General features: G+C 51.1%; 1 protein-coding gene across 4 annotated transcripts in view; it reads right to left on the bottom strand.

Annotated features, from left to right (window-relative positions):
* The window catches only part of MYO1B (myosin IB), a 137,345-nt gene that overhangs the window by 16,713 nt on the left and 106,161 nt on the right, over positions 1-14,471 (bottom strand). For all 4 annotated transcript variants that reach the window (XM_070421720.1, XM_070421719.1, XM_070421721.1 and 1 more), the window contains exons 16-21: positions 10,055-10,255; positions 8,093-8,319; positions 5,999-6,199; positions 4,024-4,117; positions 2,732-2,881; positions 1,567-1,635 (exon numbers count right to left, since the gene is read on the bottom strand). In XM_070421720.1, coding sequence (XP_070277821.1) covers positions 1,567-1,635; positions 2,732-2,881; positions 4,024-4,117; positions 5,999-6,199; positions 8,093-8,319; positions 10,055-10,255 — 942 coding nt within the window. The remainder of the gene's footprint in view (positions 1-1,566; positions 1,636-2,731; positions 2,882-4,023; positions 4,118-5,998; positions 6,200-8,092; positions 8,320-10,054; positions 10,256-14,471) is intronic.

Raw genomic sequence — 14,471 nt, 5'->3', positions numbered from 1 at the left:
TTTGCTAATATGAAATTCTCACGTCCATCACACTTCTCTCCAGCAGTTGCTGGAAACTGATCTGGTGGAGGCAGGAGGCCTGGCTGGAGGTGTGCTCTGTGTCCTGCCCCCTACGTCGCTGGACGGAGACCCCACCCAGGACTCAGTAATGAGGCCAAGGACGCATCCGCAGGCGGCGGCCACACTTAGCCTACATGTTCGGATTTGGTCACTGGCATTTGCTGTGGGAGGACTACACAGCCCTGAGGCTATTCATGGGCCCAGACGAAGGTCAACGGGTGCCACAGACCCCTGGCCCAGGGACGTATGTTCTTTTTTAAAAAACTCTTTATTGTTGAAAGTATTATAGTCCTAGCCAGTTTGGCTCAGTGGATAGAGAGTCAGCCTCCGGACTGGAGGGTCTGGGTTCGATTGCGGTCAAGGGCACATAGCCGGGTTGCAGGCTCAATCCCTAGTAGGGGGCGTTCAGGAGGCAGCCGATCCATGATTCTCTCTCATCATTGGTGTTTCTATCTCTCTCTCCCTCTCCCTTCCTCTCTGAAATCAATAAAAATATATTTTAAAAAAAGGAAGTATTACCTATGTCCCCTTTACCCACTGACCTCCCCTAGCCTGCCCCCGTGTACGTATTGTGTGTGTCCATTGGTTATGCCCAGGTGCGTCCGGGGCCTCTGCTCTGAAGGGGTTCCAGGCATGAGGACAACCTTGAAGCAGCGGCTCCGGGTTTAGCCCAACCCACACAACCTCCGACAGGACAGGGTCAGCACGGACCTTGAGTACCTGTGACCCAGAGTGGGGTCAGCAAGGCTTCCTGCAGGAGGCCCGCTGGTGAGGATGCTTGGCTTTGCAGGTCACGTGTCCTTGACACAACTCATCAGCTCCCGCGGCAGCGCGAAGGCAGCCACAGACAGGAGGTAGACTGAGTGGGCGCGGTTGCGCAGCACGAAGCTTTATGTGTGCGAACTCTGTAGTTCACATATGCCTCATTTATATGAAATTTGCATTTCATATCTTCTTTGTCTTTTAACAATGCTTTAAAAATATAAAAACCGTCCTTCGCTTCCAGGCTGTGCAATAACAAGTTAGGCTACACGTGGCCGGTGGGCCGTAGTTTGCTGACCTCCAGACCAAGGAGGTGGCGCACTGTGACCCACTCTCCCCACTAGAATGGCCAGAGCTCAGGATCCCGGACCATCCATTACAGGGCAGCGGGAAGATGACGGCCAGGAAGTCAGAGGAGGCGCGGGGCCGGGAGAGCGAGGTCTGGGGGGTGGCACAGGTGTGGAACACCTGGGACAGCCCGGACTACACACCGCCTCCCTCACCAGCAGGGCGAGAGGATGTCGAGCTCACGCACGGAATTAGTTCAAGGACTTCCTGCTCCGAGAACAAAGCTCTGGAAAAGAAAGCCGGTTCGGAGGAAGCGGCCCAGACACGGTCACCGGGCCCCCGCTGGCCGATGTTTATCCTCCTGCCCGGCTGTTCAGGGCGCGGGCAGCAGGCAGGAGCGGCCCCCGGCAGGGACCCGAGAGCCCCAAGTAGAGAAGGCGCGTTCCTTGAACTCACCTTCCAGCCCCGGATGTAAGACTGGATCACCAGAGCCGAGCGCTTTGTCTGCTGGTACCGCTTCCGTTGCTGCAGGAGGAAGGGGAGATGTGAGCTCACACAGGGGCGGGCAGAAGCAGGTGTGCAGCCTGCGTGCGCGGAACGGCGCCTTCCCGTGCTATTGTTTATCGTATCATTTATTCATATTACGACGGGGAAAGAGTATGTCGCTCTTGGTGCAACTGCCTCTTGATCACCCATGTTCCTCCGGGAAACCAACATGTAAAGAAACCGGAACACCCAACAACCCCAAACCAGGACACGCACCCTCGCTGCACCGCACTCCCAGGTGGGGAGCTCCCAGCAGCATCCACGTGAGACCCCCCGGCAGCAGGAAGGGCCGAATGTCTGAGGACTAAAGAAGTCCAACCCTTTAGCCAAACCCCAAATTCTAGGAAAACGTGGCCTCGGCTTTCTAGAATTAAAGCCATTTTCGGCGCTGCTACAATAAATGGAGAAGAACCAATTATTTCAAAAAAGCTGACCCTAACCACTGTCCAGGGGTTAAAGGACACAGTCTCGTTCGGTCCACGACCACATTCAAGAGGGAGACGTCCCACCGTATCTACCCCAGGGGGAGGCGGTGCGACACCCGGAACGTGAGCTCCGACTGGAGACGCCCTGCATTCCAACCCCACCGCGGCCACTCGGCAGCTGGGGGGCTGTGGGCACGTTCCCTAGCGGTTCCTGCCTTCGCTTCGTTTTCTCGTCTTTAAAAAGCAACCAGAGCCCTAGCCGGTGTGGCTCAGTGGATAGAGCATCAGCCTGCTGACCGAAGGGTCCCGGTTCGATCCCAGTCAAGCGCACGTTCCTGGGTTGCAGGCTCCTCCCCGGCCTGGGCCCTGGTTGGGGCTCGTGCAGGAGGCAACCCATCGATGTGTCTCTCTCACATCGATGTTTCTGTCTGTCTTTCCCTCTCTCTTCCACTCTCCCTAGAAATCAATGGAAAAATATCCTTGGGTGAGGATTAAAAAAAAATTAAAAAATAAATCTAAAGGAACCACAGGGGCATGCGTCTCCTGGGCTTGCTGGGAGAGGCAGGCATGTGACCAGGGCAGGCACAGACAGCACGGGAGGCGTATGGGGCAGTGAGCCCGGCGCGCGGCGGCGGCGGCATGGCACTCACGGCGAATCTCCGGAACCAGGCGGCGACCACGATCTGGCTCCTGCGCATCAGCAGGAAGTGCGTGCGGCACTTCCACCCGCGGTAGATCTTCTGGATGAGCGTGGCCAGGTCCTCCAGCCGCTGCTTCCGCAGGTCCTCCAGCTTGAAGAGCTGAGGAGAAAGGAGAGATGGAGAGATGGGTCGATCACTCATCCAGCACACACTCGTGGCACCCCGGACCCATGTGCTCGGGAGGTCAGAGGGCCCGCTGGTGGAGGCCGCGCACTGAGAGAAAACAGGGATGACTGTCTCCGTTACAGATACCACGGGCCACAGCCCACGGGAAAACGATTCTGGCGATTCACGCAGCATCCGCCATTTAGATTCCGGTGGCTCGGCACTTCCTTAGAGCCGTACCAAGTAGAATTTCAAATGTTCTTTTTAACTTAAAAAAATTTTGAGCGCCTTCATGGACTTCTAAATAATAGGGTTGTCGCCCTAGCTGGTTTGGCTCAGTGGATAGAGCGTCGGCCTGCGGACTCAAGGGTCCCAGGTTCGATTCCGGTCGGGGGCCTGTACCTGGGTTGCGGGCACATCCCCAGTGGGGGGCGTGCAAGAGGCAGCTGAATCGATGTTTCTCTCTCATCGATGTTTCTAACTCGCTATCCCTCTCCCTCTCCCTTCCTCTCTATAAAAAAATCAATAAAATATATTTTTAAAAAAATAAATAATAGGGTTGTCTTTCCTTAAATTATGAAATAATGCAGATATTACAAATGCAGACTGAGTTGATCACCAATTCCTATGAATTAGCCAGGTTTTGTTGTTGCATGAACAGGTTCTTCATGATTTCTCTCTTGGACAGCCTATCCCCATGGTCAGCAAACCGCGGCTCACGAGCCACATGCGGCTCTTTGGCACCTTGAGCGTGGCTCTTTCACAAAATAGCATGTGCGGGTGCGCACGTACAGTGCGATTAAAACTTCGTGGCCCATGCGCAGAAGTCGGTAGTTTGTGGAAGAGCCGGTATTTTGTGGAAGAGCCACACTCAAGGGGCCAAAGAGCCGCATGTGGCTTGAGAGCCGCGGTTTGCCGACCACTGGCCTATCCGATCAAAGACATGGATGTCTCATCAGAAACACACAGGCTCTGCCATGACCCCTCACGTGCCCATCCTCTTGGGCATTCAAGATAAAACGAGAATGGGGCATTCTGGGCAGCATCTCGGGTCACGTCCCCAAGTGAAACAGACTTTGAGGACCCGTCTCTGTGATCAGACGGACGTTCAGAGTGGAAAGGTTTCCACTGCATACCGTTCTCGGGTTCCGAATGAATATCTTCGATCGACCGAAGGAATATTCTTCCACAGGAATCTCCAATTCATTAAACAGAACCTCTACACCAGCCCTAGAAAACAATAAAAACAGTGAGTGTTCTGAGTTACAGAAACAGTTTATCTGATCTGAAATCATGCTATCAGATCCCCAGTGGCACCAAATTGTAGTTTCATTCCCAAGTAGTACAATCGCTCTTTCAGGGAGTACCCTTCTATCGAAGAATCAAGACGGAGCTCCACAAATTAAAACAAGTCCAGGAGATGCCGACAGAGCAAATTTGGGTTCAGAACTCCATATTCCAAGAAAATGAGGTACAATGGCCAAGGTCTCGATTTCATTCGCAGAAGCAACACTTGTATCCAATATACGCACAGCGATGGACCCACCCGGCCAGGAGGGTGTATGAGAGGCGCAGATCTATTTTTAACTCACTCCTTCGAGTCTCAAGAACATTTTAAACATTGCGTCTGCCCATCGGGGTGTGGACAAAGCCCGAGAGGGAGTGCTAAGTGCCAGACGACGGGCTGCATGGGACCTGGGCCTCACAGGGCGGGAGCAAGGCCTGGACATGGCTGACCTCTGTCCTGGGCCCCGGCTTCCACATCAGTCTTTACAACTAAACACCCACAACCTGCGGGCCGAGCACCAGGCAGCGGTCAGACACCTGGCCTGTGTGTCATGGTGCACACTGACCGTGACATCCGGAGGTCAGTCCTGAGAACGGAACCAGCACCAGGACCCACGTTACTCAGGTGTTCGGATACCCATCAGAGACCACACCCCGCGCCTGGAGTTTATCTTCCTGGGATGCGGGGGAGTGTCTGATGCTGCCGGGGTGCCCGTGAGAGGCCAGGCCCAGGGTCGTGCACCGGTGACACCGGCACAGCGAAAGGACAGCCCCCAGGACAGTCCCCACGTCCTGCCGAGGCCGCGGAGCAGGCACGCCGCTTCCTGAAGCGGTCGGGAGTTTCTACCGCCCGCAGAAAAGGGCAGCCCACCTGGCGTGGCTCGGTGGTGAGCATCGACCTACGAACCAGGAGGTCACAGTTGGATTCCCAGTCAGGGCACACGCAGGTTGTGGGCTCGATCCCCAGTAGGGGGTGTGCAGGAGGCAGCCGACTGATGATTCTCTCTCATCATTGATGTTTCTCTCTCTCCCCCTCCCTTCCTCTCTGAAATCAATAAAATATATAGAAAACAGCAAAAGGAAAGGGGTGACTTCGCTGACTGGTAAAAGCAGAAGGAAGGTCGCTCACAGGCAAGGCCTGACTTTGCTTTGGCAGCGACCCCCACCCCCCACCTCCACCACCAGCACATGGAGGGTGCTGGGGGCTGCCCCAGGGAGCGGCCTGCCGTGGCCCAGGCTCCGTCTGAGACTAGATGGGTGAGTGCCAGCCAGGGCCAGGGAGGCGTACCTACATTTTATTATGTATACGCCTCTGAAGGTGGCCCTGTTCTCCCATAGCCTCCCACCTAGCTCTGCCAGCAGAGACACGGACACCTTGGACTCTAGCTGCTCCCAAGGGGTGCAGACCTGGGTAAAAAGTGGGACCCTCACCCCCACCCCCCGACTCTCTCTGGGGTTAATGCTCCCCACTCTGGGGGGCGGGGCTGAGAGCAGTGATCCAACATGCCCGTCCAACTGTACCCTTCCACGATTCCACACAAACGCACCGATCGATTATGGACCCTCCTGACTTACACACGTTAACGCCCTACCGACAGGCAAGGGGCCAATGTGGATCTGTAAGCCCTGTTCGGACCTTAAAGAAAACTGAGACTTCTATCATTAATTACGGATCAGCACAGAATGATCCCGGACGGAGGAGGGGACGAAGCAGAGATCCCATCCAGTGTTTCATACACTGGTTCTGCCCGGGAGCAGGTGAACCACACGGGTGACCCGTGTGCTCTCAGACTGCGTTACTAAGCACGGCCGGCGAACGCTCACCTCGCCGGCCCCCTCCAGTGAGGCCACGTCTGCTTGCACAGCATCTTGTACCGCTCCAGGCACGGCTCGTAGGCCTGCCTGAAGGCGTAGCCGGCCCTGCGCACGCGCACGTTCTCCAGAAGGCCCAGGTAGCGGATCTGGTGGCACACCAGGGCCTCGCTGAAGATGTGAGCTGCTTTCTTGTCATTGGGTTTGATGCACCTGAAAGGGAACCGAGACGTTAAGCGCTGTCTCCAGGGATAGCATCCGTCTGGGTTTCACAAGGGAAGAGACCATTACTTATCACTCCTGGGAAACCTGGTCATTTCTTCTGAAATTATTTCAGATCATTTTTCAAAAGCCTAAAAATTAAGACGCTACCTACACGGCAATAAAAAAAAATAAATCCTGCCCCGGCTGGTTTTGCTCAGTGGATAGATTGTCGGCCTACGGACTGAAGGATCCCGGGTTCGATTCCCAGGCAGGGCACATGCCCGGGTTGCAGGCTGGATCCCCAGTAGTGGGGGTGCAGGAGGCAGCCGATCAGTGATTCTCTCTCATCATGGATGTGTCTGTCTCTCTCTCCCTCTCCCACAATAACCTGATGAGTCCCACTGCCCTTTCGCCGAGTGAAAGAAGTCTGACACAGAGGACACATTTCATGGTTCCCTTTACGTGACGCTCAGCAGAACTTCCGGCTAGAAATCAGTCCTGCTGCCACCTCTGGGGAAGGGTGAGAGGGGAGGGACAGGGAAGGGCACAGGGACCTTCTGGGTAATGGAAATGTTTTGTCTCTTGGTCTGAATCGGTCACACAGGTGTACACATATGTGAAAGTTCAACACGCTGGACAATGAACACTCATGTGCTTGGCCATATTTTATTATGTATATATCTCAACGAAAAGATTAAAAACACGGTGTCATGCCCGGCCGGTGTGGCTCAGTGGTTGAGCATCGATCCCTGAACCAAGAGGTCACGGGTTCGATTCCCGGCCAGCGAACATGCCCGGTTTGGGGGCTCGATCCCCAGTACGGGGTGTGCAGTAGGCAGCCGGTCAATGTCCCCATTTCTCTATCCCACTCCCTTCCTCTCTCTCTCTAAATATCAATAAAAACATATTTAAAAGAAAGCAACACGTTGTCTCTATGTCCTTGTACTTCCTTCCTTTTTAATAGGGCACCAAAAGATGACAGCTAAGCATTTAAAAGAAAAAATCAGAAAAGAAGCTAATCATAAGGTTCCTGGTTATCTTCTTATGAAACCAGGATTTTTCTAATTAATATGTTCTAACCCGACTGCAATCAAACCAGGGGATTTTGCCTGCTTATATGTTGCTAAGATAATATTAGATAAACAAGCCAAACACAAAAACGTTCCTCACTCCGTCTCCTGGCAACTGGATTTTCAGGCTATAGAAGGCGCGTGGGTGTGCGTGTGCGGATGGAACCTGACCTGACGCTCACACCTAGTATCTCGCTCCCCAGATGCACAGAGAGCGACGCTGCCCCTCGCCGTCTTCCCTGAACCGGAGACCCAAGATGCCCAAGACGCAGAAAGAAGAGCCCAGAGGCCTTCTCCGAGTTATCTCTCTTGCTCTGAGAAAATCCTGGCGGTTTAGAAATAACTGCTCTTCCCGGCCTGTCAGTCTCACAGAGAGAAGGAGGCACATATTCCAAAATCCAGAGTCTCACTAAGGCCCCCTCGCTCCAACGCTCCGAGTTAATATAAAACAAGCCCAAAATGATCCAGTTTTTATGCAGAACCCTTACAGAAATTTACATATTGTTCATCTTATTAAAACTAAGAACATACCCTATTCAATATATTTAAATAACTTACTAAAAAAAATACAGAAAGCTGAGACCTGCCCGAGCCAACAACCCAATTTCATTAAATATCTATGCCTACCTCCCCCCTCTGTTTTCAATCCCTGATTTGGGGGGAGGAAGGGGCGATGGGGCATTTTTTAAGCAAACCTAAGACACTGTGCTATCTGATCTGTAAGTGCCCTCGTTACCCTTGGCGTGGGCTACCCTGAGGCTGAAGCAACAGGACGGGACTCTTCCTGGAGGGCCCCCCCGCGAACCGTCAGAAAGTTTGGGGCCACAAGTACCGGATGTAGTTGGGGTTCTTGGTCTGCAGGTTTCTCATCAGCGTGGCCACAGACGCCTTGAACTGCGAGCCGGCCGTCGGGGGCCTCTTCAGGTTGATCTTGGCGGGGTTCCCCTCGGGGAACAGGGACTTGATGAGGGTGTGGCCGGCCTTCCACATGGCCTGGGACAGGTCTCGGTAGAGGAGGTCATTGTTTTTGTCCACAAATCCTTCCACCTGGTACAGCACCTACGAGCAACACGAGGCTCAGCAACGGACCGGCTGCACGCCAGGATGTCAAGCGGCTGGTGAAATATCCCGGGACTAGCTATAGCCCAGTGCCTTCCTTCCCATCAGACCCCCAACACTTCAGTCCAGTGACGGCGAACCTGTGACACGCGTGTCAGAGGTGACACGCAAACTCATTTTTTTGGTTGATTTTTCTTTGTTAAATGGCATTTAAATATATAAAGTAAATATCAAAAATAGAAGTCTTTGTTTTACTAGGGTTGCAAAGATCAAAAAATTTCTATATGTGACACGGCACCAGAGTGAAGTTAGGGTTTTTCCAAATGCTGGCACGCCGAGCTCAAAAGGTTCGCCGTCACTGGTCTAGTCGCCCTCTCATGCCGAAAGAGCGTCCAAGTTTAAATGCCAACCGTCTACATCACAGAAGAGTTTTAAATAAATTCTATTACCATTCAGGATCTGCAAGAATAAGTTCCAAAAATGTTAGGCTGAGCATTTTCAAAGGATTTTCTCTATTTTTGGTGTTTGAGCACATTTTTGAGGTTTTACTTTTTTTTTTTTTAAGTTCACATGTGCCAATTCTAGTCTGTTTAAAAGTAGACGGGAAGGCCCACAGCCAGCAGGGCTCAGTGGTTGAGCGTTGACTTACGAACCAGGAGGTCATGGTTCGGTCCCCGGTGTGGGGCGTGCAGGAGGCAGCCGATCAATGATTCTCTCTCATCACTGATGTTTCTATCTCTCTCTCCCTCTCCCTTTCTCCCTGAAATCAATAAAAAAATACTTGAAAAATAAAAAAGTACACTGGAGGAAATAAAGTAGACATAAGACTAAATTTTCATCTACATCCCAAGGCAGCAGCAAAATTGGCCAGAAAAGTATCTTTTAATAACATAGGCTAATGAAGAAATAAAGTACAAGTTTCAACATTTTAAAATTAAAGGTAGGTCAGAGACTATATACTTCCTTTTTAATAAATACATAATTAAGAATTTTCCCCCTGTAGGAGTTCGCAACCTTATTTATAACAAAAGAGGTATCAACTGCGTTCAATATTCTTTTAGGAGTCTAAAAGTTAACCTATTATAAAACATATATATATATAACATAAAAAATTAATTCTCCCAAATATTAAGCAAATGAATAAGTGTTTTTTTAAAGTAGATATTTTCCCATGTCATTTCAAAATCTAAGAATATATTTTCCTAAGTGGTTTGTGCTTTTAAAACCTTATTGTAAGTCTTCAAAGACTTTTAATTTTTACTGGCAAATCCTCTTTATTTGTGTTGATAGATCTTTTTTTATAGGACAGCTTAGCGCTTGAAAATAATAAAGTCATTTTTTAAAACACATTCGAACTCTTTCATGAAGTTCACCGGCTTTCCTTGTAGCTATGAGCATTAGTAAGACATTGTTCAACATGGTCCAGATTCTATGGAACATTTCCTGATTCTACTATTCACTTTATCCTTGTTCAGTTACAGGTGACATTCAGTCTTCTGTTAACCTCAGGTGCCCAGCATGGTGTATGACCCAGGAAATGATCCCCTGATGCCCCTGGTACCCATCTGACCCCACACACAGTTAATACAAGATCACTGACTCCATGCCCGTGATCCTTCCATCCTGCCAGCTCAGCTGACCCTCACGAGTTGGCGGTGGGCTGATGCCAGCTCTGAGGCCCCGTCTCCAGGCCCCCCCACCCCACCAGTGCCCACCGTGCCGGCCCCGCCCCTACCTTGCCGGCGTAGTGCTGGATGCGGAAGCAGCTGTGCGGCAGGGTGGTGTCGTTGAGGAAGCGCGAGCACCTGCTCATCCTGCTCTCGAAGTGCTGGTGGGTGGCGCACACCTGGTTCAGCTTCTCCAGGAAGGTGTCGTCGGTGACGGTGCCGGGCCGCAGGCACTCCTCGTCCAGCATGGCCAGGATCCCGTTCGTGTTCTGGGGGGGGCGGGGGGGAGAGAGAGAGAGAGAGAGAGAGAGAGAGGTTCCTTCCCTCCTCACTGCACTGTCAGCTTCATCCCCAAGGACGCCAGCGGCACAGTCACCCGCCAGCCGCAGTCACCCGAGCCCGAGGAACCTGCTCACGTACAGGAACAGCAGGAAGCAGACAAGTACCACGGCCACAGAGGCCTGCCGCACCCACAGTGTCCGGGTGTGTGTGTGTGTGTGTGTGAGTGTGTCTGTGTGTGTGTCTGTTTCTGTGTGTGTGTCTCTCTGTGTGTGTGTCTGTGTGTGTGTGTCTGTGTGTGAGTGTGTGTGTGTCTGTTTCTGTGTCTGTGTGTGTTTCTGTGTGTGTCTGTGTGTGTTTGTGTGTGTGTGTGTCTGTGTGTGAGTGTGTGTGTGTTTCTGTGTGTGTGTGTGTCTGTTTCTGTGTGTGTCTCTGTGTGTGTGTCTGTTTCTGTGTGTGTGAGTGTGTCTGTGTGTGTGTCTGTTTCTGTGTGTGTGTGTGTCTGTTTCTGTGTGTGTCTGTTTCTGTGTGTGTGTGTCTGTGTGTGTGTCTGTGTCTGTGTGTGTGTGTGTCTGTGTGTGTGTCTGTGTGTGTCGTGTGTGTGTGAGTGTGTCTGTGTGTGTCTGTGTGTGTGTGTGTGTGTGTGGGTGTGGTGGGGCACACACTGCGCCAGTCCCCCCGCCCGTGCTCCCCCCACAGACAGGGCTTCAGAGTCACCGAGGCCCCCACAGCCGACTAAGAGCTGAAATCCACATGGTTAGAAACAGGCGAGTGAGACCGTGAAGACTCCAAGACAAATACAAAAGTCAGAAGCTCAAGTGACAGACAACACAGTCTCTACAGGTCACAGCCCGGTCTCTGGGGCCTGCGATCGACTCAGAGTTTGAGGAGGAAACTGGCGTCGGATGTTTCCAAACCGTCCATGTGTTCAAAACGAAGTTTACTTTCCAGGGAAATGAACTAAGAGAGGCTCCGGACGCTGCTTTGAACGATCAAAGCCACGGAGCTGTGCTGGAAGGATGCCTGCTTAGCGTGGAACTCAGCTCCCGTGTAAAACTCCCACACGGATGTTAAACACGAGGGAGCGTTTGCTGGGCACCAGACCCTGTGACCATATCCACCCCAAGAGCAGGGAGCCCAGGACACTGGCCAGAGACCAGCATCTTCTGCTCTGCCCCTCCGACCGCCTCTCGGGTCCCTGTGTGTCCACTCCGGGAGGACGATCCACCCCACTGACCTCCGACCCCACCCCTTCCAACAGGGGAAGTGCCCGGTGGAGCTCACAGGGCCATACATCCTCCGCCCAGCATGCATTCAGTCACACCAAACCCGGGACGGTGGGCCTGCAGGGATGAGTGTGTGGGACAGCCCCCGAGGAAGCTGCATTGTTAGGTGATTCTGGAAGGAAACGCTTCCTTTAAGAACCCAGGCTCCTCCGTGAACTCAGATGGGTTTCTTCCATCACACACACACACACACGGGGAATTTCGGCTGAGAAAATCGAGTTAAATTTAGCATATTCCCACTGTTGTTTTTTCTTCTTAAAGAGAAATAATATTTACGAAGGGAAACGTGTTAGTCATGACTTCCGAAAGTTAAATTCCCCGCAGCAAATTACCTTGGTCACAAAATTTAGGGGGAAAAACTTTTAGAAAAATCCACTGATTTTCTGCATGTCAGACTAGAGTTTTGAATTGCTTAAGAATATCGGTGTTCACGTTCCAACACCGTTCAGATGTTCCCAAACAAAAGTTCACTTTTTAATTGAAAACTAGTGATGCTTTAGAACATTGGGTTTGTTCGTTTTGTTTTGTTGGTGTTTTTAAAATATATTTTACAAATCCGTGCACCGGTGGAGTCCCTCAGCCTGGCCTGTGACCTGTCACAATCCGGGACCCCTTGGGGAATGTCAGAGGCCCGGTGCATGGATTCGGCCCGATCCCTGCAGGCCAGGCCGAGGGACCCCACCGGTGCACAAATCCATGCACCAGGCCTCTAGTATGCATATAAGATCTTTGGTTAATCTCTTCCTGCCCCCCCCCCTGCCCCCTCTTCCCTCTGAGATTCATCAGTCTGTTCCATGTTTTCATGCCTGTGCATCTGACCCCCTGGTGGTCAGTGTGTGTCATAGCTACCGGTCGAACGGTCAAACAATTGCTTAGGCTTTTATATATATAGATTGGTTTTTACAGAGAGGAAGGGTGAAGGATAGAGTTAGAAACATCGATGAGAGAGAAACATCGATCAGGTGCCTCCTGCACACCCCCTACTGGGGATCGAACCCACAACCAAGGTACATGCCATGCCCTTGACCAGAATCGAACCCAGGAACCTTTAGTCCGCAGGCCGATGCTCTATCCACTGAGCCAAACCGGTTAGGGATAGAATATTGTTTTTAATGCTCAGTTTCATCAAAGATACATCTCTCAGGAATGACTGAGAGAAAAAATACTGGCTAATTACAGACTTTCTAAAAGGACTGTGCACGGTGAATAGGAAGGGCCGGGCTGGACATGGAGAGCCTGTAACCACATTCCTGGCGCACGGCTCTCGCCTACGACTGACATGAAGGCTGCAGGACGATAAAGGTCATGTGCTGTTTCTAATTACTTTGCTATCAAGGCCAGATGGTTCGTCATCCTAAGCATAAAACAAGAGTTTCCAGGTTTTCACGAACAAATCCGTTCCTGCAATCAATTCATCCTATATAATAAATAGGATGAATATAATTAGGGTTTTATATAATAAAACCCTAATATGCAAATTGACTGAATGGCGGAACGACCGGTTGCTATGATGTGCACTGACCACCAGGAGGCAGACGCTCAACACAGGAGCTGCCCCCTGGTGGTCAATGTGCTCCCACAGGGTGAGCGCCGCTCAGCCAGAAGTTGGGCTCACGGCTGGCGAGCACAGCGGCAGTGGCGGGAGTCTCTCCCGCCTCCGCAGAAGCGCTAAGGATGTCCGACTGATGGCTTAGGCCCACTCCCCACGGGATCCAGGACTGCGAGAGGGCACAGGCCGGGCTGAGGGACCCCATCGAGTGCACGAATTTCGTGCACTGGGCCTCTACTTTATAATATGACGTGAAAACAAAAATCTTAGATTTGGAAAGCTTACTAAAAAGTATCCAGTAATTTCTCACACTTCAAGCCTTTCCCATACATATACACATATTTGTGTCACCTGAGAAAGCCCAGGGCCGTGGTCACCTGCAAAGCCACACATGCGATCTCCCCACCACACATGCTCCGAACCAATCTGGGGCCTATACCTGAACCACTCCTGGGGCCCTCACCTCAGCTCCCGAGGTTGTCCCTTTATCTCCAATACCATGCTTTTAAAAAAATTTTTTAACAGCTCTGACCGGTTTGGCTCAGTGGATAGAGCGTCGGCCTGCGGACTCAAGGGTCCCAGGTTCGATTCCTGTCAAGGGCATGTACCTTGATTGCGGGCACATCCCCAGTAGCGGGTGTGCAGGAGGCAGCTGATCGATGTTTCTCTCTCATCGATGTTTCTAACTCTCTAACCCTCTCCCTTCCTCTCTGTAAAAAATCAATAAAATCTATTTAAAAAAATTTTTTTTAACAAATACACTTTCCAGCTTTCTTCAGATGTAATTGACATATATAACGTTAACTTTAAGGTGTACAATGTGTTGATCTGATACACATATATTGCAAATGATTACCAATACAGCCATAGCTGTTGGCTAACGTCTCTGTCACTAAAGCAATCATCATTTCCTTATGTGGTGAGAACACTTAAGACCGACTCTCTTAGCAACTTCTAAGTACATAAAGCAGTATTGTTAGCTGTAGGCAACATGCTGTACTTTACATCCCCCAGAGTCTAATCCTCTTAAAACTCCTATTTCCTCCCTGGATCCTGGCAACCACCACTGCACCCTGTTTCTCTGAGTTTGGCTTTTTTTAGATTCCAGATATGTATAGAAATTACTGGATACTTTTTAGTAAGCTTTCCGAATCTAAGATTTTTGTTTTCACGTCATATTATAAACTAGAGACCCATATAGCACTTGTCTTTGTCTGGCTTCTCTCTCTGAGCATGATGTCCTCAAGGTCTACCCAGGTTGTTGTAAGGGGCAGGACTTCCTGCTTGGCCATGGCTGAACGATACTCATATATTCATTCATATCACACCTCCTTTAACCACTCATCCACAGGTGAAGACCGAGGTGACTCC

This window comes from Myotis yumanensis, unplaced genomic scaffold, assembly GCF_028538775.1.
Source record: "Myotis yumanensis isolate MYYU_CA2020_CCGP unplaced genomic scaffold, mMyoYum1.0.hap1 SCAF_8, whole genome shotgun sequence".
In the NCBI taxonomy this organism is placed as follows: Eukaryota; Metazoa; Chordata; class Mammalia; order Chiroptera; family Vespertilionidae; genus Myotis; species Myotis yumanensis.
This window is presented reverse-complemented; position numbering and strand designations above follow the sequence as displayed.